The 24,030-nt window shown below is 32.8% G+C and overlaps 1 protein-coding gene across 5 annotated transcripts in view; it reads left to right on the top strand.

Annotated features, from left to right (window-relative positions):
• The window catches only part of Tnpo1 (transportin 1), an 84,886-nt gene extending 65,143 nt beyond the window's left edge, over window positions 1-19,743 (top strand). For 4 of the 5 annotated variants that reach the window (XM_026393255.2, XM_077795994.1, XM_026393256.2 and 1 more), the window contains 12 exons: window positions 2,812-2,983; window positions 4,082-4,168; window positions 5,317-5,424; window positions 5,511-5,669; window positions 5,750-5,837; window positions 9,561-9,659; window positions 9,893-9,988; window positions 12,784-12,859; window positions 13,746-13,845; window positions 16,013-16,087; window positions 17,069-17,211; window positions 19,098-19,743. In XM_026393255.2, coding sequence (XP_026249040.1) covers window positions 2,812-2,983; window positions 4,082-4,168; window positions 5,317-5,424; window positions 5,511-5,669; window positions 5,750-5,837; window positions 9,561-9,659; window positions 9,893-9,988; window positions 12,784-12,859; window positions 13,746-13,845; window positions 16,013-16,087; window positions 17,069-17,176 — 1,168 coding nt within the window. In that variant the 3' untranslated portion in view covers window positions 17,177-17,211; window positions 19,098-19,743. Of the gene's footprint in view, window positions 1-2,811; window positions 2,984-4,081; window positions 4,169-5,316; window positions 5,425-5,510; window positions 5,670-5,749; window positions 5,838-9,560; window positions 9,660-9,892; window positions 9,989-12,783; window positions 12,860-13,745; window positions 13,846-16,012; window positions 16,088-17,068; window positions 17,212-19,097 lie in introns of those variants that run through there. The other variant, XM_077795993.1, reaches the window with a different exon arrangement.
• The last annotated feature ends 4,287 nt before the right edge of the window (window positions 19,744-24,030 follow it).

Below are 24,030 nucleotides of genomic sequence, written 5' to 3'. Positions count from 1 at the left end.
GAATTGCACATTTTGTTAGGCTGATAAATTTCTATTTACAACTGTTACCTGATGTTTTTATGCATCGAAATGTGATTCTATCTGAATTTCATTCAGTCTTTGCTTTTCTTCCTCAATTTGTTCTTTTTTCCATTCAGTGGCTATGATAACTGTAGAGTTATCTCACATCCTTATTCTCTCAGACAACTGAAGTGTTGCTGGCAGAACTTCTACTCTTAAAGGAATAGCAAAGTTTGAGTAGATTCGTATTCTTAGTCTACAGGTCAATTACCATAACTCCACAGAAAGTCCTACAAATTTATGGTTTGTCACTTATCATCTGTGACTTTTTAATTTTTTTTTTAATTTTAATTTGTTATACATGACAACAGAATGCATTATAACTCATATTACACATAATAGAGCATAATTTTTCATTCCTCTGGTTGTACACAAAGTAGAGTCACATCCTTTGTGTCTTCATATATGTATTTAGAGTAATGATGACCATCACATTCCACTGTCTTTCCTATACCGATATACCTCTTCCTTTCCTTTCCCCCTTTGCCCTATCTAAAGTTCATTTAATCCTCCATTCCCCCCACCCAGCATATTATGAATCAGTATCCTTAAATCGGAGAAATCATTTGGCATTTCGTATTTTATGATTGGCTAATTTCACTTAGCATTATATTATCCAGCTCCATCCATTTACCTGCAAAGGCCATGATTTTATTCTCTTTTAATGCTCAATAATATTCCATTGTGTATATATACCACATTTTCTTCAGCCATTCATCTACTGAAGGGTATCTAGGTTGTTTCCACAATTTAACTATTGTGAATTGCACTGCTGTAAACATTGATGTGGCTGCGTGAGCACTAATATCTAGAATATGTAAAGAACTCAAAAATCTTCACACCAAAAAAAAACCAAATAACCCAATCAATAAATGGGCCAAGGAACTGAACAGACACTTCTCAGAAGATGATATACAGTGAATCAACAAATATTTGAAAAAATATTCATCTAGCAATTAGAGAAAAGCAAATCAAAACTACTACTATAAGATTTCATCTCACTCCAGTCAGAATGGCAGCAATTAAGAATACAAACAATAAGTGTTGGCGAGGATGTGAGGGAAAAGGCACACTCATACATATTACTGGTGGGACTGCAAAATGGTGCAACCAATATGGAAAGCAGTATGGAGATTCCTTAGAAAACTTGGAATAGAACCACCATTTGATCCAGCTATCCCACTCCTCAGTCTGTATACCCAAAAGGACTTAAAAATAGCATACTACAGGGAAACAGCCTTATCTGTGACTTGTGATGCTTAGTGGATCTGTGCCCCTAGCTATCTGTCAGTTAGATTTGAGTCTCTCTTTTATAAATCAAACCTCCTGCTTTCATTAACACAGGTATTTGGTTCCTAGAACAAACCTTTGTGTTCTAAAAAGGCTGCCACTTATCACTCTTTTTCAAGTAGAATTGCTTCTATTATTGATTCTTTTTTCTTTTTCTTTTTTTTAACTGGGAATTAAACCCAGGCACTTAACCACTGAGTTATGTTTTCAGTCCTTATTTTTTATTTTGAGGCAGGGTCTTGTTAAGTTGCCCAGGCTGGGCTTGAATTTTTAATCCTCCTGCCTCTGCATCACAAGTTGCTGTTTCATAGGCATGCACACCCTACCTGGCTTACCATTGACTTTTTCCCCCTTCTTATTCATAATAGCTTTACTCTTTTTGCCTTTTTTTTTTTTTTAAGTTGTTGATGGGCCTTTATTTATTTATTTGTACATGGTGCCGAGAATCGAACCCAGTGCCTCACGCATGCTAGGTCAGCGCCCTATCACTGAGCCATAACCCCAGCTCCCATTGACTTTTTTAACAGAAAAAGAATAACTGTTGCAAAGAGGAAAGTAAATTTGAGTTGAACCTTACTAGGTCTGAAGCAGTAATACCTAGAAGAGTTCTAATTCTTAATGAGATCGGGAAAAGCTGAACAAGGGGGCTATGGTGATTGATAGCACTAAATCTTTTTTTAAAAGTTGGAGAAGAATATAGATTGGTTTCCTGTGATTTATTCATTCAGTACATTTTGATTTTTTTGTTGTTGGTTTTTAGCTACTAGTTGTTACACATATTAGATGCTAGGATTATAGTTTCTGCCATCTTGAAACTTACAGTATAGTAGGAAATGCCTAATAACTGTGTATTTGTAATTTATGGCAGATGCTAGAAAGGTAATGGATAAATAGTTCTGAATGCTAATGAGTAGGACTTTCATTGGCATGACTAAGGTTTTCATTTTTACAATATCAAGACATTTAGATATCAAGTTGAAGTAATTGCACCGAGACTCAAGTTTTTCCTGTGTTACTATAATAATCCTTGATGTGCTTGTGCATATGAAGGATGAGGTGTAAAGTAGAATTTAACTGTTTTAATTCCAGTTTCACTAATCCAGAGCAATCCAAGCTCCCTGAGAAGAGAGGCTTGTTTTCTCCTGACCATATTCCCATTACTCAGTGATTACATAAATAGTTCAGCACTAAATAAACTTGTTGAATTAGTAAATACACGGATGAACAACATTTACAGTTTTTACCACTGTAGTTAAGCAGATACCCATGGAAACGGCCTCTTTGAAACGAAAAAGTGATTTTAAACAATGGAAAAGAAATAGTAAAAATAAGCAACTGGGTGTGTGTGATGAGGCAAGGAATATAAAATGTAAATAGGTACTCTGTAAATAAGATTGTTTCCTATCTATTGTAAGTTATTTCTTTTACACAACAATAAATATTCTTTTTTAAAAATTTTAGTGCCTTTGCTACCCTAGAAGAGGAGGCTTGTACAGAACTTGTTCCTTACCTTGCTTATATACTTGATACCCTGGTCTTCGCATTTAGTAAATACCAACATAAGAACCTGCTTATTCTTTATGACGCCATAGGAACATTAGCAGATTCAGTAGGACATCATTTAAACAAGCCAGTAAGTATCTAAGCTATTTTCAATAAGTTAGCTTGAATTTGGAAATAAAAAGACTTGGAAATATGAAGTTAATTTTTGCTTCTTTAAGAATATAGATCTTAGAAAGGCAGCAAGTATATCCTTTCAAATAGTGTGGAAATTACAATAGCATCTCTTAGGAATGCACCAATGCGTGACTAGAGGAAAAGAAAAAAATTTATATTCTAGATTCCTACTTTTCTTTAATTCCAAGTGTTTTTGTATCTACCACTTTATAAACACTAACTTTTAATTACCACATCTAGTTTTTTCTTCAGAATGTGCAAGTATATTGGGTGTACTATATGAAACAATTAGAAATTGAGGCAATAGGTTAAAAATGCTATGTGGTACAAAAGGATCTTGTCTGTAGTAATAGTGTAGAAGAGGAGAGTAGATTTGTTTGACTAGGATTTATATGACGATAGAATTTTAGTGTAGCTTAATTTCCCTGGTGAAGAGTTGAAAAATGTTTTGATACATGTGATTGCTAAATCAAAAGTCTTAAGATGTTTAAGATGGTTGGTTTGTAGGATTCCTTTGGTGTTAGTTTGATTGGAGGATAGGTTGTGTTTTCTGGGTGTCTTCAGAATCTGTACCGCTTATTTATATGATTATTATGATTATTGGCTTTTTTATTGGTTATTCTTCAGTTTAAATACATTCTCTTTGCTAATTGTGAATCTTTTTCCTCATGTAAGTTTATCTGTTCATTTATAATGTGCTATATAAAAGCAAAGCTTTTTTTTTGTAACATTCCATTTTACATGTAACATTCTGTTACAGAAGAGTAGAACTTAAATGTTCTTTTGTAATTTAACAAACACTACATTTTGATGTAGTGATGTATTTATTGATGTACATTTTGTTTCGAAAAGAATATAAGATGACATGGTCATCTAAATGAAAAAGTAGGCAAAAAATTTTAAAGTAACTATTTAGTGTAAAGAATGAGTCTTAAAATGCCTTCTGTAATGATTTTACACAATTGCTCTAAATGGATTTTAATTTTCAGTAGACTCAATGGACTTATTTACATATGATAGTGGAGCTTTACATGTTTTTCATCATTGTAAATAGGAATATATTCAGATGCTAATGCCTCCACTGATCCAGAAATGGAACATGTTAAAGGATGAAGATAAAGATCTCTTTCCTTTACTTGAGGTATGCTGGGCTGGTAATATTTAGCTAATTTAACATGGTGTATCATCAAAAATACATGTTTTAATCCAAAATGGGTTTTATGATAATAGTGTTAATAAGTTGATATATTCAGCACCATTTCTGTTTTAATATTGAATAAATACAAAACTTCTTGTTACTTAAGTTACAATACATTCATATGAAGAATTACTGTTAAATAGAAAAAGTGTAATGAACATTATATTTTTTAAAAGTAGACAAAGGGTTTTATTGTACAGTACTCTAACTACTCTATGGATAATAAATGTATTTATAATATGTTTTCTGTTGTTTTGTGTTATCTGTTCACATTACATGTGAAGTGGCTTTAGGACTTTTGCTGATGTGGAGAGACTTCACTTTGTATTTTTTTAATTTGAAATTTTTTCCATGTATGTTTATTATTTTTTTCTTTAAAGATATTTTATATGGTGTTCAGTATGAAACATGACAGACCTACTTGAATTGACTTTATTAGAGCCAGTTTGAGTCATTTTCATTTTTATTCCCCGTATAAAATTAAGGGTCACCAATTTCTGCCATGGATTATCCCTAGACAGGAATTGAAAATCTTCTGCAACTAAGAAAAACAGCTAATTTCTAACAGAACAAAAAGAATCATAGTTATTGCATACTATTGTTTAGGGAATAACAACACCCTTCCCCCAATTTGTGCATGTTTAATACAAATGCACCTTCTTTTTTATTTCTCTTAATATTTTTTACCACAAATTGAATCCATGGATAGAGGGTTTAAATATGTTTATGTATATTTACTTTTAAACAAGGACTCCATGTGTCCAGTAAAGTCTAGCCACATCTTTGGAATAGGGGCATAAATTATCACTTATATTTGAGGGAAATTTTGAACATATAGTCTGTCCTTGAAGGACAAATTCATTATAAAAACTTCTTTACATTCTCTTCTGAATTAACCTCTCCTGATAGGCTGGCAAGCTGACAACAATAGTGACATCCAAAGGAGGAGTTTGAAAAGATAAACTGGTTGCTCTAGACTAGTAGTAGAGCAGACTCATAAACAACTAGGATCCTTTTGAGTTGTTTTAAGCATTTATCACAATCTTAAGTTTGCCCAGAATATTTTAGCATGTGTACTTTATTCTTTCTAGTGCCTATCATCAGTTGCCACGGCCCTGCAGTCTGGCTTCCTTCCATACTGTGAACCTGTGTATCAGCGTTGTGTGAATCTAGTACAAAAGACTCTTGCACAAGCCATGGTATTTTCTTTTCATATCTAAAGTTAGACATAAAGTATACAAACTTTTTCAGTAATTGATTAAAAATAAAATGTGTTTAATTGTAGCTGAACAATGCTCAACCAGATCAATATGAGGCTCCAGATAAAGATTTTATGATAGTGGCTCTTGATTTACTCAGTGGGCTGGCTGAAGGTCTTGGAGGCAACATTGAACAGCTAGTAGCCAGAAGTAACATCCTAACACTAATGTATCAATGCATGCAGGTAAGATTTGTAAGATTAAAATGAATCGAAACCTGGTTCATCCTGTCACCTTGGGATTAATTTCTTCTTCTCTCTTACAGGATAAAATGCCAGAAGTTCGACAGAGTTCCTTTGCCCTATTAGGTGACCTGACTAAGGCTTGCTTTCAGCATGTTAAACCTTGTATAGGTATGAATATTTTCTGCTGTGGATGTGTTTTTTTTTTTAATTATTTTTACATTAGATTTGCTTTTTACTAAATTTTATTAAAAATTTTTGTGGAATCTCAACGTTTATAAGTATATAGTTTTACTACTGGCCAATGTAAAGGTGCTTTCATCGAAGCAGGTAGGATGTGGGAACTCCAGTTTCCTTGAGCTCACCGTCTATTCAGCAGCCCTTTAGGCAGTCCTGTGACTGGAAGAAATTGTGAGTAGTACCAATTTAGAATTAACAGACATGCCCACCAATGAAGCCTTCATACTGAGTGCTAGTCAGGCATCTTCATAAGTAGCCTCTTTTTTGGTAGTGGTACCCAGAAATAGTATCAGGTTTTTTTCTTTAATGCACCAGCATACCTTTTCAGATATCTAGGAAATTTTAAATAAATATCACTTTTAAAACAAACGATGGGTTGGGCACAGAGCTCAGCAATAGAGTTCTTGATTCCCAGTACTACAAAATAAATTATATATATTTGTTTTTAATAGCATAGCACTTATCCTAACCTTTTATGAAGATAATAAGGGATTCCTTAAATATTGTAATCTCAGTTTCTCAAACCTATGGGTCAAGTGATTTGGGTTTTTTTTTTTTTCCTTCCTTTCTGTGGTGATAATTATTTATAATGTTATTTAAACCTAATTTAAAACACCTACACGGCTTTTTACCTGCTACAATTGTGCTTTTGAATAATAATAATTTCTAGACTTTGAGTAATAACATTAGGATATGTTAAGAGCCATACTAAAGATTTAAACCCAACCACTATAAAAATATAATGAATGCTTATATTGTGGGGAGCTAGTCATACAAATATTTATTACCTATTATTTTTTAATTAAAGATAATTTTTAAACTTTTTATTAAAATTTTTTAAAACAATAAAGTATAATAAGCTTTCTATTACTGTGTCAGTATAACTGGTGTCAGTATATGTACAATTTTATCTCCTCTATGCCACTATCCATAGACAGAAGTATTGAAAATTCTTTTCATTTGTTTCTGCTGTTAAACCAAGGATTTTTGTTGTTGTTGTTTTGTTTGTTTTGTCCTAAATAGTTTGTCATACTCTGTATTTTACTAATTGCATCTCTCTGGTGCCATTGAAGATACTTCTAAGTTTTGTATTTACTGATACATTGGCACTCAGATCTAGAATCAGGTTCAGTGAGATTCCAGGGTAAGTGGTATTGTGTACTTTCTTGAAGAGGCATTTGATATCTAGATTTCATTTAATTTGTTTTCTTTTTTTGTAATGTTGTCAATCATAATGAGTATTGTCTAGATTAGTGGTTCTAGTGGGGCAATTTTGGTCTCGAAGGAATATTTTCCACTATGTTGAGGCATTTTTTTAACATTAGGGAGGTGTTTTACTGGTATTCATTGCATATAGGCAGAAGGTATTTGTAAATATCCTATAATAGATGGATTAAATATCCTGTAACACATCCTTTCCCCTAAAACAAAGAATGATCTGGCCCATTGAGAGAAATCCTATTTTATGGTTCTGGAGGCTCATATGTAATGAGAGCCTTCTTATTGTATCCCAACAGTAAAAGTTTTTTATTCACTAATACATTGGCACTTAGATCTAGATTCAGGTTTAATGAGATTCCGGGATTCTTGTCCTTTTATCAGAAATCCATACCAACAATAACATTATTAATCTATTCATGATTAAATGAATAGATCTAATCATTCATGAATAGCAAAGCCCTTAGGATCTAACCCCCATACACACACTTTTTTTTTTTTTTTTTTTTTTTGTACTAGGGATTGAACCCAAGACCTTGTACATGGGAGGCAAGTGCTCTATTGCTGAGCTACATTCCAGCCCTTTTTTATTTTATTTTTTTGAGATAGGGATTTTTTGCTGTCCTACCTCAACCTTGTGATCTCCACGCCTAAGCATCACAAGTAGTTGGTATAACAGCTATGCATCACCATGCACAGCCTGTTAAACTTCCCACCCCACTCTCCCCAACTCATTTCTTTTTTTTGGTGGTGTTGCTGGGGTTTGAACCCAGGGTCTTGTGTATACAAGGCAAGCACTCTACCAACTGAGCTATATACCCAGCTCATTTCTTTTCCTTTCTTTCTTTTTGGTACCAGGAATTGAACACAAGGGCACTTTTCTACTGAGCTACATCCCCATCCTTTTTTATTTTTTGTTTATTGCTGAGTTGCTTAAGTTTTCATTAAAGTTGGAAGTCTGGCTTTAAACCTTTGATCCTCTAGTCACTGGAATTATAGGCATGTACTGCCACACTCAGCAAGTTTCCATCTCTTAATACCATCATAGGGGCAATTAATTAAATGTTGGCCTGAGTTTTGGAGAAGGCATTCAAACCATTGCAACCCACTAATTTATCAAGAGTTAAAAATTTATTATGCTGGGCATCGTGGCCCACGCCTGTAGTTATAATAGACCAAATATGGTGACATTCCTGTAATCCCAACAGTTTTGGAGACTGAGGAAGAGGATTACAAATTCAAAGCCAACTCAGCAGCGTAGCTAGGCCTTAAGCAATTTAAGATCCTGTCTCAAAATAAGAACTAAGAAAGCTTGGGGATATGGCTTAGTGGTTAAGCACCCCTGGTTTTGATCTCTGGTTACTGCCCCCCATCATGATATTCTCATTCTTTATTTAACAGTGAGAATATATGTAAAAGAGGCATTTGCCATATTAATTGTTACCCTGAAGTACAAATCATGTAAGAGGTACAGGGTAATTACTTGATTGCTTCTCTTTATTTATCAATTTTCAAAATAACTATTTGATTCCCAGCATCCTCCAAGGGTATCTTTTGTGTTTTAGCTTGTGTGTGTGTGTGTGTGTGTGTGTGTGTGTGTGTGTGTTTTAACATCATTATGAAGTCATAATCAAATTGTCATGCTGCTAGCAGTGGAATTTGAATCAAGTTGGTCCCTGGGTTTTTTTCTGTTATAGCAAGACTGTCTAGACTTATTTTGCACATTTCCTTCCTTCTCCTATAATGAGATATTTCTTTGCAAGCCCTCCTTTCTTTTAGTGGAAAGTAATATTAAAAGACTTCAAATTGGGCACTAGAGTGAAAGTTGCTTTAAAACCAAAGTCATGGATTGTTTTGTTTATTTTTACTTATTTATTTTTTTTTTTAGGAAAATTCCATTTTTATCATGTTTTCTCTACTCCTCCCCGCCCCCAGGATTGAACCCAGGGGCATTTAACCACTGAGCCACATCCACCAGCTGTTTTTGTATTTTATTTAGAGACAAAGCCTCCCTAAATTGCTGAGGCTGGCTCTGAACTAGCATCCTCCTGCCTCAGCCTCCCAAGCCGCTGAGATCACAGGCATGTGCCATTGTGCCTGGCTGTGTTTTCCTCACTTTTAATTTGAATTTTCTTAGTCTCACAAAAAGATTACTTGATTTCTAAAGATAGCTAAAATGGGCCAAAACTCAGTTTCCTGGATTAATTCAAAATAAAAATTCAGTAGCCAGACAATTACCTCCTTCTGTTCCCTAAGATAAATTTTACCAGCCATTAAGAAGTGTTTTCCATCAATTGTTAAAATAAACAAAAAAAATGGTGAAACATTTTTTGCCTAGATTTATGTTTCTACTGAGTAGGTTCCCTTTGAAATTTAATAGACTACTATTTAGAAGTTTATTACTTAGTTTTCTCTTTTTTTTTTTTTTTTTCCAAGCCGATTTCATGCCAATATTGGGAACCAATCTAAATCCGGAGTTCATTTCAGTCTGCAACAATGCCACATGGGCAATTGGAGAAATCTCCATTCAAATGGGTAAGAGGTTTTCCACTCCCAGAAAAGTATAAATTTTTAGATTTAGACTTGTTAATGTTTTCATAATTGGTTTTTTGCTTTTTTTAAATTTAATTAAAAATATTTGTGTGCATACATATATACATATAAAGCTATGTCACATTTAATAAGGGAAGCATAATGTACACTAATGTTTTAACATTCATTTTTTTCTTTTTTTTTCTTCTTTTTTCTCTTTTTGTGGGATGATCTAGGTATAGAGATGCAGCCTTATATTCCTATGGTGTTGCACCAGCTTGTAGAAATCATTAACAGACCCAACACACCAAAGACGTTGTTAGAGAATACAGGTACCATATAACTGAACTGTTATGGTGAAGAGAAAATTAGTTGTCTTTTAATATTAAGATGCGTAGAGAAACCAAAGCAATAAACTAGCTTTAAAAACTCAGCTTTTTATTATATTTATTTTGAATTCTCACTAACAAAATGTATTCTTTTAACTACATTCCATAACCAGTTTTCGGAAACATTTGAAAAATACTTTTTTCTCCCCTATTTCCATGTTTTAATACTCCCTAAAATGGATTCCAGCTAACTATTGAACTGTATGAATTTTGCTTTTTTAATTAATCCAGAGTGTAACTGAGAGATGCAAAGTGCTGATTTTTTAATCTATGAAAATCTGGCCAAAAATAGATTGCAATTCAGTGACTAGCTGGTTAACTGTGGCGTTTGTATTTTGTATTTCATCATAAAATTTCCTTCAGTTGGGAACTCATGCAGTTCCTTATAGGAGTTTTATTTAGGAGGCTTGTTTCTCTTTTGCATTTACCAAGAGCATGTTTATATTAAAGAGTACCTTCCATACTATAGAACACACTTAGGGTGATTGAGTCCTATTCTTTCCACCATCCCTGATCGTTGCTAATAATGAAAGATTTAAGTTCTGTATTCATTCAGGCACATCCCTTTCTTTATATCCTAACATAATTCTAGTAATTTATTCATAGTCAATGAGGTTCTTACTAAATACTAAACAAAGAGTGAAATAAGGTTTTCCAAATAAGAAAGTTTGTTTTCAGAGACACTTTAATTTGGTATTTTTAAATTATAGAGTTGATTTTTGTCTTTACGTAATTAAAGCTGACATTGTTTATTGGTATGGAAGGAAATCTTTTAAATATGAAACGGTTATCTGGCTGTTTGGCTGTATGGGTACTGTTTACTTCACAAAGTTAATTAGATTTTCTTGTTGAAAAGTATGAAAGTCTATTAGGATGGTTATGAAACCTTGTCAGACTTTTATCTCCTTAGAATGCAGTACCTATACATGACATTCAGATTTGAAAAACTTGCCATTATAAAATTATTGTTGAACCTAAACAAAACTTCCTATTTATTTTAAATGTGAATGCATAACTGCAAATAAATGTTGAGTGTAATGTACATTAAAGTTTCTTGTGGGATATCAGCTGATGAATTTGTTATTTAGTTCCTTTAGCAAATTGGCTTTATATAGAAGATCTACATTATATATGATTATATCAAGTAAATAATAAGGTAATTGACAATACTCTACAAATTGATGGATTCAATCAAACTGAGAAACGAGCTTGATATTCATTAGATTACTTTTAACTGCAAATGACTACATAAAATTCTGTCTTCTTTATTCCTTATCCAAAAGAGAGTGGGTTTTTGATTATTAAATGAAAATCATTATCTATAATTTTAGCAATTTAATTACCATTATCTCACTATTTCATAAAGCCAATTCCTTAGTACGCCATTATTGCTTTTTTTTTCTAATTAGTATATCCTACACTGAACTTTTTCAATGGACCATCATCTGCTTTATCGCATGTTTCATTGGATTGTTCATACTTGCCTGTTTAATGAGAATGTTGCATAGTTTGTGTCTTTTGAACATAGGTTTTCTTTCTCTTGCTTCATATGAATCTGCTGAATTTTAGTATTATCTGTGTAGTTTGCTTCAAGTAATCCTTAAACATTTTTCTTTACTCCCCCCACCCCTTTTTTTATGAAAGGTTAACCTGTAAGTTTTTGAGAGAACACCATTAAAGCACTTCATGGTTTGTTTTCTGTTTGTATTTTTTCCCGTTGTGTATAAATGTATTTATATGTATGTACTTTTGAATTGCAGAATGCAGTTCTAAATTGCACTTGTTTTAGGTCTTTGTAAGTTTCAGAGCTCCTGAGTTTTGATGATAAATGTTTGTCCCCTTCAAAATTTTTTAAAAATTAAATATTAGCATGCTATCAGTATAATGTGTTAACTATTTTATGTTAAACCTTTTATAGTAGAGACAATATTTTTTCCCCTATGGTCCACATATCACGTGTCAGAACAGTGGACTATAGTAGAATTTTATTTTAAATATGGTTTGAAATTAGTGGACTATTAACCTGAGTTTTCAGAGGTCTATTGGAATGGAATTTGACATAGTATAGCAATTTTCCAATCTATTCATTCACTGGGTAACATACTATTTAAAATATGACAATTGATTTTGATATATCAGGCAACCGATACCTGCTGGCTTGTTTGGGAAATGTTAAATCAAACTATATACTAGAAAAATTTGAATTAATTTTCTTAGATAATTTTCAAAGAATGAAATAATTTATAAAAGGAGGTACAGGGAAATGACAAGTAAATTTGAACTGTTATAGCTACAGAGACATGTTTGAAAATTCTTTAATGTAATTATATTTACTAATTCTTGGGGGAAATGTAGATTTCATATTAAATTCTGAAATTGACTGGCTTTAAATGATTCTCTAAATCCATTCATTTTAATCTCTTTTTTTTTTTCTTAAACTATTTGAGCAAGAAAAGCAATTCATCATGGTTTTTGGTGTTCTCTCAATCTTTAGAGTTTTTTTAATTCCTTTTGTTTTTTCTTTTTCCAAAAGTATGCCATATATGTTGCTGCCCCTTATTTAGGGGGTGGTAATAAACAGCACTGGTGAAATCTTATGTTTATTATCATACACAAATTCTGTTGGTTTCTGTTTCTGAGTTATTTGTTGTTTTTTCTTTATTTTTTCTCCTTCCCCCTCATTTGCTCATGTCTTGGTTGGCGTTTGGTGGTGTATAACCGTGATTGCGTTACCTTAGCAATAACAATTGGTCGTCTTGGTTACGTTTGTCCTCAAGAGGTGGCCCCCATGCTACAGCAGTTTATAAGACCCTGGTGTGTATTATTCAATCTTTTTTTTTTATTCATTTTTCTTCACTATTTCTTTCTCTTTCTATCTCACTTTTAGATATATTTTCAGTTGGTTACAAAATTCACAATCCTTAATCATTGCCAACCATGTGACTAATCTTGTCCTATCAGGTTTGTGAGGTTTTTTAGTAGCATCGTCATGTATATTTATTTTATGTTGTGGCTAACGACTAATTGATGCATGGGATAAGATTGTCACATGCTTGCTGTGTTAAAAAGCTTGATTATACATAAAAAGCATTTAAATATCCACCAGAAAAATTAAGATGCATGCAATTTCTATAAATTTAGGTTTTTGCATTATGTTTCTTTTTTAGAATTAATTTGGAAACTTGGATTGCATTAAATACATGTTTAAATTTGTTATGTATAAAATCTTATTTGCTTGTTAATGTAAAAGTTAAACATCTACACCATGAGTTGTATAGTAATAGTTTATATTGTGGCAGTATATTCTATGTTCTGCTTCTTTCAATTGATAATCTTCAATTCAGATTGGTTTTAGTAGTGTTTAATGGAATACAAGTCAATACAATTTTCAAAATTTGATAATTTACTCTTTTTTTGGCTCTGGTTCATTAATACTTTAAATGAGCCAAATTAGTTGTCTGTCTGTGTAGTTGTAGTCTATTAAGAAAATATGAATTTCATTGTTTCCACTGCATTGAGATGAGATGTGCCCATCATACAGGAAGTATGAGAAACTGAAAGTTAAGCTTTCTAAAAAACACTCTTTTTAATATAACCATTATCTACACTGTGGTGCTTATTCCATTAAATACTGTCTATTAGTGTTATAATTGAATATGCTTTTTACTTAAATGCTAAAAACAATTCTGTAATTCGATAGGTGTACCTCTCTGAGAAACATAAGAGACAATGAGGAAAAGGATTCAGCATTCCGTGGGATTTGTACCATGATCAGTGTGAATCCTAGTGGCGTAATCCAAGTAAGATATTCACAATGATTTGTTTTTAACTTTAATGTTCTAAGTAATAAAATTATTTGAGGGGTGATTAGGAAAGATTATAATAGCAGATTCAGAGAGTAAGGTTACATTCTTACTTGGAATCGGGCTAGGTTGGGGTTTTTTTCCATCTTTATTCAGGCTTTACTTATTTACTTGCTTTGTACATGCCTCCTGTCATGAATGTCAATCAGATTGCTGAATTTGAGGATATCTACAACAGTGTCAAACTTTATGGAAATCAAATTTACAAACATTAAATAGAGTACTAAATCAGCCATTGAAATTGCTTTAATGTTGTGAACTTATCATTTATTCATCCCTATTTTGAGCTTAAATTCTTGTTACATTTAGGCATTTTAATTATTTGGTTATCAGTACTGATCCTGAGTCTAGTAAAGTTTATAGATCGAATTGCCAGTTTCCTGGACACAAAAAACAAAGGAGCATGTTGAACTCCACCATATGTGTGCAAAAAACAAAACTCTGGCTGCGGGAGACCTACATTAAATGCAAAAAAATAAAAATCTTTACATTTTCAAGAGAAAAGAGCTTTTCGGCCTTTTTAATTGAGATTTTGGTAATTTTTATTTTACATGTGGTGTTTGTTAACTTGGTTTTAGAAATGCAAATAATCACTTAAAATTCAAATCAATGTGATTGATAGGCATAGAAAATATACAGCTTAGAGCTAGAAAAAGATCTTTTGACTAATTTCACGTTCATGAAACATTAATCACTTAATAATCAAATAAGCCAATACTACCTTGAGATAAGGATCCTAGTTTCAAAATAACCTCCTAGTATTGTTTTTCAGTACTAAATGTTGTTTTCTCGTGTGTCTTACCTCTATCAAAAGAAACATCTTTTTACCAGGTATTGTTAGTTTTTAAAGGTAGTAGAAGTAGCACAGTGGTCATAAAATCACTACCAACCTAAGAGTTGGTAGAAATTTGTTTGTTAACTCCATTCATATTAATCACAATTTTTATATATTCTGTGTGGGTTTGTTTTTGTTTTTGTTTTGTTTTTGGCTCTGGGAATTGAACCCAGGGGTACTTATTACTGAAACACTCCTCTGCCCAAAAAAGACAGGGTCTCACTAAGTTGCTGGCTGGCTTTGAACTCAAAATCCTCCTGCCTCAGTCCCCCAAGCTGCTGGGATTACAGGTGTCCACCACCTTGTTTGGCCCTGTGTGTTTAAATTTTTAACATTATCTTTGGATATTTAGATAACATTAGAATCCTGATTTGAATAAACAATGAACTTAATGTAAATGACATTTGCTTAAATAATTGTTTTACACATGTTGGTAAATTTTTTTTGTTTTCTGAACTGAATGGTAAAATTTGAAGTAGTTGACATGTCAGACCATTAGCAATATGTTGAATGTTTTATGTTGAATTGTTAATAGTTCATTACGGTAATCAAAATTGAAGAAATATTTTTATGAAATATGTCATGGTTCTTTTTTAATTTTGAAGGAGGGTCTTACTAAGTTGCCCAGGCTGGACTTTGAACATGAAATCCTCCTGTCTCAGCCCCCTAATTAGCTAGGAGTACCAGAGTGAGCCACCATGCTTGATCTTGTAATCTGAATAACCTGAGAGGCTGAGACAGGAGGATTTCGAGTTCAGAGTCTGCCTCAGCAATGACAAAGTGATAAGCAATTCACTGAATCCCTGTCTCTAAATAAAATACAAAATCGGGCTGGGGCTGTAGCTCGGTGGTCAAGGGCCCCTGAGTTCAATCCCACGACCCCTAGTTCCTAATATGTCATATTAAGCTCAGTTGATATATATTTAGATGGATTTAAGTTGTTTCTATGCTGAGTCAGGATTGAATTTATATGATTAATTAATCTAATAATTAAAATATTTTATTGGTATTGATATGGTGCTCTCAGTGTGCTAAGCATTTACTGGGCAGGGATTTGCTTTTTTTGTTGTTGTTTTGTGATATAATAGGACATTTATTTACATCCTAAATAATCACTTCTAATTCCTTATCTTCGTTGATTTTAAATTTGTTTTTCCCCTTTTAGCTATGAGTGTATCATGACATAAATTTTGAGTCTTGCATATTTTGAATTTTGCTAAGTTTGATAAATGTATTATCAATCTAAGATGTGGTTTTTGCCTGTTACAGGATTTTATATTTTTTTGTGATGCTGTTGCATCGTGGATTAATCCAAAAGATGATCTCAGAGACATGTTCTGTAAGGTAACTAATAAGTTTTCGTGATGCATGGTAGGACTATTAAATTTCTAGTTGAAAGTTTGAAAATTTTTTTAAACATTTAGTTTAAATTTAGGCTCTCTACTCTGGGTAGATTATATGACCTTTGTTCTTAATGAAGAACTACGTTTGGTCTTAAAATATGGTGTGACTATCAATAGATCATGCACTTCCCAAAAAATACCACTGATTCATGTAGTACCATTACTTCGTGTACAGAAAATAGCATATTTACAGGGATGGGGTGTGGTTCAGTGGTAGAGCACTCATTTAGCCCCTGTGAGACCCTGGGTTTCATCCTCAGCATCATATAAAAATAAATAAATGAAAGTATTGTGTCCAACTACAACTAAAAAACATTTAAAAAAAAAAAAAAAGGAAATAGCATACTTTCCAAAAATGGATGCTGAAATTTGAAGTATCCCCTAAAACTATTGAACAGAAATGAAGTCAAGTAGTCTCCACAAGAATTGAGCCTACATAGTTCTTTGCTTTATTAGTGCCCCTTTTGATTAATTCCATTCATCACTCAGTTATAACAGAATATAAGAAATAAAATGCAGTTACACGTTTGCATCATCTGATACTGAAATTAGTGAGCTGTATTTTCGGCCATGAAATCAAAACTTATATAGTTCAAGTTTGAAAAGACTTAGCGTGATAAGTCTTATTCATTAGGTAAATTCTGTGCCTTTTTTATTTGTTTGTTTTTAATTATTGTGATGTCTGATTGCTTAGAATAAATTTGTTTACTAGAATACTTGTTGGATTTTATATTTAACTAAAGTATATTTTGTGAGATGCTTTTAGACAAGTTATAGTGGTATAGATTCTAACAAAGTCTGAGCTTACTGCTTTGAAATGAATAAAATATTTGAAAAAAATCAATATTGTTTGATTTCAAAAGCTATACAGATCAGTTTTTCTTATGTTAGTGATGAATTAATGGTTTTTCACTCTTTGCAGATCCTTCATGGATTTAAAAATCAAGTTGGGGATGAAAATTGGAGGCGTTTCTCTGACCAGTTTCCTCTTCCCTTAAAAGAGCGTCTTGCAGCTTTTTACGGTGTTTAATCTAGTACACTTAAGCTGCAGTCCCAAAATTAGGGGTAAGTTATAAGAAGTTTAGAAATTTTCAGGATGAAAAATTTAGAATTATAATCTAAAACTGTAAAAGATAATAAAAAGCTATGTGTTTTCTATAGGGTTGGAATAATATTAGACTTTAAAATTGCCTACATAAAGGCTAGAGGGGTTTTTTGTGTGTGTTTTTGGTTTGTTTTTAAGAATTTTGTTTTTTTGTTTTTAAGAATTTTGCCCCACAAGGGGACTTGAAAGATTCTGTTTTCTTTTGTGGGAGTGGAAGGCCAAATCCAGTGAGAACTCTTTTTTTTTTTTCCCCACATTTTCTGTGTGTGTGATTAACAATTCCTATCTTTTAGCTTTAGTTTCTTCATTAAATTATGTTGAGGATCAAATACTGAACGATATGCAATGGCATAACTTAGTATATTGTTTAGCACATTTAATTGGCTTAGTAAATGTTAGAAACATTAGCCAGTACAGTGAACCAGAGTTTTGACATTGTTCAGGTTTTGAAGATGAATTGAATCAAGACTGATTTGACTGGAAGCCAGAGGGTGTACTGAATGTGTTTACAGAAGGTGTACACCAAATTGAATTGTACTCAACTCTGGAGTTTTCCTTTGCTTGCTGCCTGTTTAATCTGATTTAGGTTTTGAATCTGGAAAAAATGTACTATCCAAGTTATGGACTTCTGCAACCTTAAGGAATGTCTCAGGCCCTTTGCATAGTTATCCCACTTAGGTGTCAAGTCCTCAGAGGTGTTTTGTGGCTTTAGCGTGCTTATTAGTTCACTGTTGAATCATGTGACTGCAGTAGATGAAATGGCTTTGTTTTAAAGGGTTCAACATTGAGTTAATAAGTTTTGATCATTTTCAAATTTATTATCTCTTTGGTCTCATCATAAATTAACTGTGGTGGTGATTGTTCTGAGACTGGTATTTTCAGTTTCCTAATTAGAGCTAAAAGTGGATCGGTACCTCTTATTCCTGCCTTTTTGTACTCCTCTCCCATTTTTTCAGAGGCAGGAGAAAAAGGGGGTTGCTGTACTTCTCCACAGATGCACTAATCACCCTCTGTGAATTCACATGAATATTCTTGCATATCCAAAGTTTGGCATGAGTGGGTGGTAGAGTTTTGTTTAAAAGGACCACTATCAGGTAATAGTTTATCCAATAATCTTATCTAATTTATTTATGTCCTTTTCACCACTAAAACTGTGTTAGGAAATTTCTCATCAGGAAAATCAGCTGGCCTGAAAAAATAACCAAATAAAGTTGAGTTGGAAGAGTGAAAATTAGAACATTAAGAAGATGGTGTTAAAACTTGCTTTTATATATTTACTGAATGTACTGTCTATAGTGTAATGCACATTTCTAGTCCTTGTGGTGAAACATCAAACAAAAATAACTAATGCTTTTCTGGTTCTTGAAGTAAATTTTTGTTTCCATAGTACTGGGTTTACTGGAAAAGTGAGTGATGTTTTAATTCTCTGTAAGTAAGAAAAGTGATTGTCCTAAAGAAAGTGGTATTTAATTTTGAAGACAGTAAGGTAACTTATTATATAAAAAATAACCAGTTCCCATTAGGGTTCATTTTGCCCCCCCCCAAAAAAACAAAACAAAACAAAAAACAGAATTAGATTGGTAACATTATACAAAGCAAATTTTATCTGTACAAAGTTTTGTGTGCCTCTCTGTTTCCTCAACTTGGCCTCACTTTTCATATCTAATGCAGGTAACAATTCAGAGCCATAGAAGAAGGAAGCAGTGTGGTTAAAATTAACTAACATAATCTTAGCCATTTTGTCCAATTATTTATTTTATAGGTAAAGATAGTATTGTTATTTGATGAATTTTATGTTTCCACTGACAGTTGTTTAAGATAAAATTGTTTCTGTTGTTTCTTATAGGTCCTTCGGTCTTGGAGACTATGAGGGAGCCTCTGCACCCAGGGAAAATGTTACCCTTTACAGGGGGGAAGGGTATACCAGTAGGGAATACAGTACAATCCCAACCCTACTGGGAGGGGCGGGAGGGAGGTGTGCCGTCACTGTATTAAGTCGATGTTGGGAAACGTTTTAACATCTGGAGCCTTTGTGGGTGGAAATCTGTCTTCAATTACAACTCCGCACTGGATGTGAAGAAGCAAAAATAATCTATTCAGTCTACTCACAAAACAGTACGTTCTGGAATATTATGGGGAATTGTACCAAAACAAGAACCATATAAATGATGCATAGGGATAAGAAAGGAAAAATTCTATAGCGCACAATAAAGGAAACCTAAGAATGGGGGTTACAAACAGTAAAGAAGATTTTTTTTTTTAATTTAAAGGTTTTTATATAAATGTTCCCACATTATGGGGCCTTGTTTTGCATGCTGATGAAGAACTACACAAACAAAACTAATAGAGTTAAAATCAGCTTGCCTTCCCATAGTAGAAGCAGGTTCTTGGAAATTACAATTTAAGGTACCCCCAAAAAATGTTGAAAATAAAACAAAACAAATTTAAACAATGAAGCACCCTGTGAAATGCCAAATGAGTCACTCCTTTTACCTTTGCGGGGTGGGAGGGAGGGTGGAATAAGTGGGGTTGGGCATATCAAAACTAAAGTTGACATCTTAATTTTACATTAAAACATTAATGTAGTGCATATAATTTGATGGTTGTACTTCATTAGATTTAATTTCTAGGCCAACACATTATTTTAAAGTGCAGTTTACGGTTCAGGCATGCATTCTGGCTCATAGTGATTGAAAGTAAATTAGTGGGGAAAGTAGCATGCTTGCATCACATAGAGTGAGATTGGTATTCATTGACCTATGTTGCGCCAGTTCGTGTTGCATTTTACCAATTCAATATAGCCCTGCATTTAAAATTCCTTTTTAAGATTTGTGGATTTTATTTTTATTAAGAATATAGATATATAAAAGTACTGTAGTTTACAGCTAGGCCTTGAAATATCTTTTTAGGATCTGTTAGGAATAAGATTGATATTGTATTGTGTGTAACCTGCACAATGTGGAAAGCTGATATACCTGTGCAAAATCTTTGCCTCTGTGCTGTCAGTGTGATGTGCTTTCTGCATGGTTATATACTACTAGTGATTTTTATCAAAACTTCTAAAACTTAAATGACATGGTAAAAGAGATCTGTAAAAGGCTGCATAAATGTTAGTTGGCACATAAAGACGATTGTAGAAGTTTAAAATGATTGCTCTATTTCAATGTTTATTCCCACTCAACATATTGCCTTCTAAGCTTTCCTTTTTTGTTCAAAGCATGATCTTAAAGATATGTTTAAGTTAATGGATGTAATGCAGGGTTCCTACACTGTATTGGCGCATGTTGGTGGCCCTCTGTGCCCTAGATATATGCACACAGGGTGCAAGTTAAAAGCTACAGAGTGAAAGTTGGTTTGGATCCTCTTCATTTCATTTGTTTAGCTTTTCTGTTGTTTTTCTCTACTTACATGTATTCCTGTGAATAAATCCTTGTTAAGTTAACCCTTTACTTTTCCTTCCATGTGTATTTTCTTATATACTGTGAATGTGAAAACCTAACTGGTACACTTGATCTTATGTCCATATGAAAGTGCAAGTCTTTATTAATTTGGATTGCCTGAACAGTGTATCCCATGATGAAGGAAAATGGAGAGATTTTTCTTTTTAACTCTGCTGGTCAGAGACGAAGCCACGCCTTTCCATTTTTCAATGCTGCATATTTAATCTGCAACAAAATGTTAAGCCATAACAGCCTTTTTATATTTTAGTTTGTCACCTTTGCATTGCAGAATAAATACTAAATAACCATTTTTATAAGCAGTTGCTCCTCTTTGCATGGTTCTGTTCTCTTAAGTGTTGAATGATACAGCCATTGCACTGAAGTTTGAGCTGTGTGCGTGTGACTTTATAAATACTGTTTCATAAAATTTCAAATGCATGGTAGCATGTAGAAAGGTTTTTTTGTTAATTGTGTGTGTGTGTGTGTATGTATGTGTGTTTAACATGTTCTGTCATTCACTTTCTTTCCTCAACTTTGGCTTTGCAAATTTCAGTCTGTAGAGCCTGAAATTTAAATCATTTTATAATGTGCCCATTCTTTTTTTTTTTTTAATCTAGATTCAAAGTGTATATAGCATTTTGCTTTTTAGTATGGTTAGTTCACTGGGAGCTTAAAATTTCTTGTTTGTCTTTAAAACTTGGATAGGGTAGCTATTTTGTCCCTACGTAATATCAGTGGCCTGTAATGCTTTAAATACTTTTTAGAACTTAATATGGGAGGTATTTTAATAATTTGGAATAGTGAGTAAACATTTTAAGTTTAAAAGAATGGCCAAATTCTTCTCTAAACTCAATAAAACAAATAACCTTTAGTAGTTATCTAAACCTGTGATTGACAATTCTGTATCAACTAAAAGCAAAATTGTTGCCTGACTAGAAGTTAGCTTCCAGTTAGATGTATAAATTACAAGAATGCCCATCTTTGTTAGTCACTTGAAATGTTTCTAAATTTAAAGAAAATTTAATCTTAAAGTAAAAATAGAAGTAAATTAATATGACTGGCAACCTGAGATTAGGTTGAATTTTTTTGTTCCCCATTGAGGTTATTGTTTCTTCCTAATTTATATTATATTTCAGATAACATAGTATATAGCACAGGAATTTGCAGAAGCCATTTTAGTTATCTTTTGAGGTAAGCTCTGATTTAGCATTTATTGTTCTGATAAAACCTAATACATCATGGGATATATATATAAAGCAACTTAATTCTTGTGGTGTAGTCTTAATAGTTTTGAGTGTTGACTGAATGTCTATGAGATTGTGAGTTTGTCTTTGTTACATTCCAGTGTTTCTGCCTCTTGGCATGCTTAAAGCACGGCTTACTTCATCTGCTCCTTACACACTAAAATGTTGTTAGTGTGCTCAACTACAGAAATAGCCGCTGCTAAGTGATGTAGATTTTCTACTTGAATATTTTTGTTGTAGGAACCTCAGGAGGTCAGTGTTTACTGTTTTATATATGCCTTCTTTTTCCTGTTTGAGCTTCTCTCTTTGAAGGATTCTAACAGAACAAAAGCTGCTGATCAACCTAAGTTGGAAACAGAAAGTGTGTTTAATATAATTTAAAATGCATGTTTGGCAGTTCCATGTTACCAGTCCATTAGCAAGTGAATTTAGTGCCACAGGTATTCATTTATTCAGGAAATAATTTTGCTTTTTGTGTTGTCTAATCTCTTTAATGACTTCATACTGTGTAAAAAAATCACTTTTATATTTTTGGTTGATTATTTCCAAAATAATCAACATGTAAATATCTTTAAGAGCCAGTTCTGATGCTTTACATTATTGCTACTTGATTTTGTTATGCAAATTAGATTGCAGAACAATAGATTTTTAAATACTTAACCAAGCCATTACATCTTAAAAACAAAGCAAGTAGCATACATTTTGTAATTAACATTGATAAACACTGTGATTTTTTTGGTTAAGACTTTTTCATTGATCTGACTTGTTAAATTGCATATATTGTAAAATAGGATCAGATGTATATTTTAAAATGATTTCAACTGACTTTCCTCTTGAAATGCTTTGTCTACTCAGTTATAGAATATACAGATACAAGTTTTATCTCAGGTGAATACCTTGTATCAATTTTGCTTTGGTGGCATATGCTTATAAAGGGTAGTTATACTTAATTTAAATGGTCTTCATTTTTTTAGTGTATTTCATTGAGAATCTTCCCAGTTTGTCTGATTTCTTTTTTTCCCCAGTTAGTTTGCAAACTGGAATGGTATAGAACCCTCCTCACAAGCCCTACGCATTCAGGGTTACTGAAAGTGAGTTAAATTTGTTCCTCCTCTTCAAATCCTCAAAATAGGAAAGTGGATTTTTTTTTTTTTCCTCTGTATAAAGTTGTGTTCTGCCTGGCTGAAATGCCAGGATTAAGCTAATTATGTCTTAAACCCTTCAGTCTAAATTTAAGACCTTTGCCATGAGGGAAAGTGTTTTTTGCTTCATATAGTTTGTCTATATTATTCATATTGAATGTATTAACAGATAATGGTGCAAAAACATTCTTTCCAAGAGAAGAGTGTGTCATGCAAAACTGCAATTTAAATCCTTCCTTTGGTAGTACTTCAAAATACAACTTTGCTTATCAAATTATTTTTGCAAATATTACCAGTGGGTAAAACACTTGCTCCTAGGATTGTTAATGAAGTGCAGTCATTGGAATCTGTAAGAAAACTCTGGTCTTTGAATAGTTAAGGACCTGGGATAATCTAGGTGAAAAATCAGATCATCAGTGAGCTTTGTTGCTAACAATATTATCTAGTATTAATACATTGCAATGGCATTATATACCAACCTAATGCATTTCGTACTGTATTAAATATGGCAATGCTTCTAATGCCCTTTAAAATTATATTTCACTTGAAAGTTAGTTTCATTCACCAGTACATTTTCTAGGTGACTTGCGACTAATATTTTCAGTCTTATATATAGATCTTTCCCCCATTGGCACTACATATATGTAGATAACTCCTTATGCCTAATTATTATACATATTTTTAAGGTATACATTTAAATTACAGCAACTATGTATTGTGGTTTGTATCCCAGAATGTATTGTGTTTAAATAAAAAGATGCATAACAGCTGAATGTATGCATGGTTTTGAGGGAAGTTAAAATGGTGAATTTTTTTCACCTCTTGTGCATTTTAAAACCAAGCCAAATCTATTTGCCAAGTATTGTATCACTAATTAGAAAACCAGTAGTTTTTCTTTCATTATAATTTTTGTTTACCATAGAATCCCTTCATGCTGTTGTGGCTTGGTATTA

The sequence above is a fragment of the Urocitellus parryii genome, chromosome 1 (assembly GCF_045843805.1).
Source record: "Urocitellus parryii isolate mUroPar1 chromosome 1, mUroPar1.hap1, whole genome shotgun sequence".
NCBI classification, from domain to species: Eukaryota; Metazoa; Chordata; class Mammalia; order Rodentia; family Sciuridae; genus Urocitellus; species Urocitellus parryii.
The sequence above is the reverse complement of the archived record's forward strand: the minus strand, read 5'-3'. Positions and strand labels throughout refer to the sequence as shown.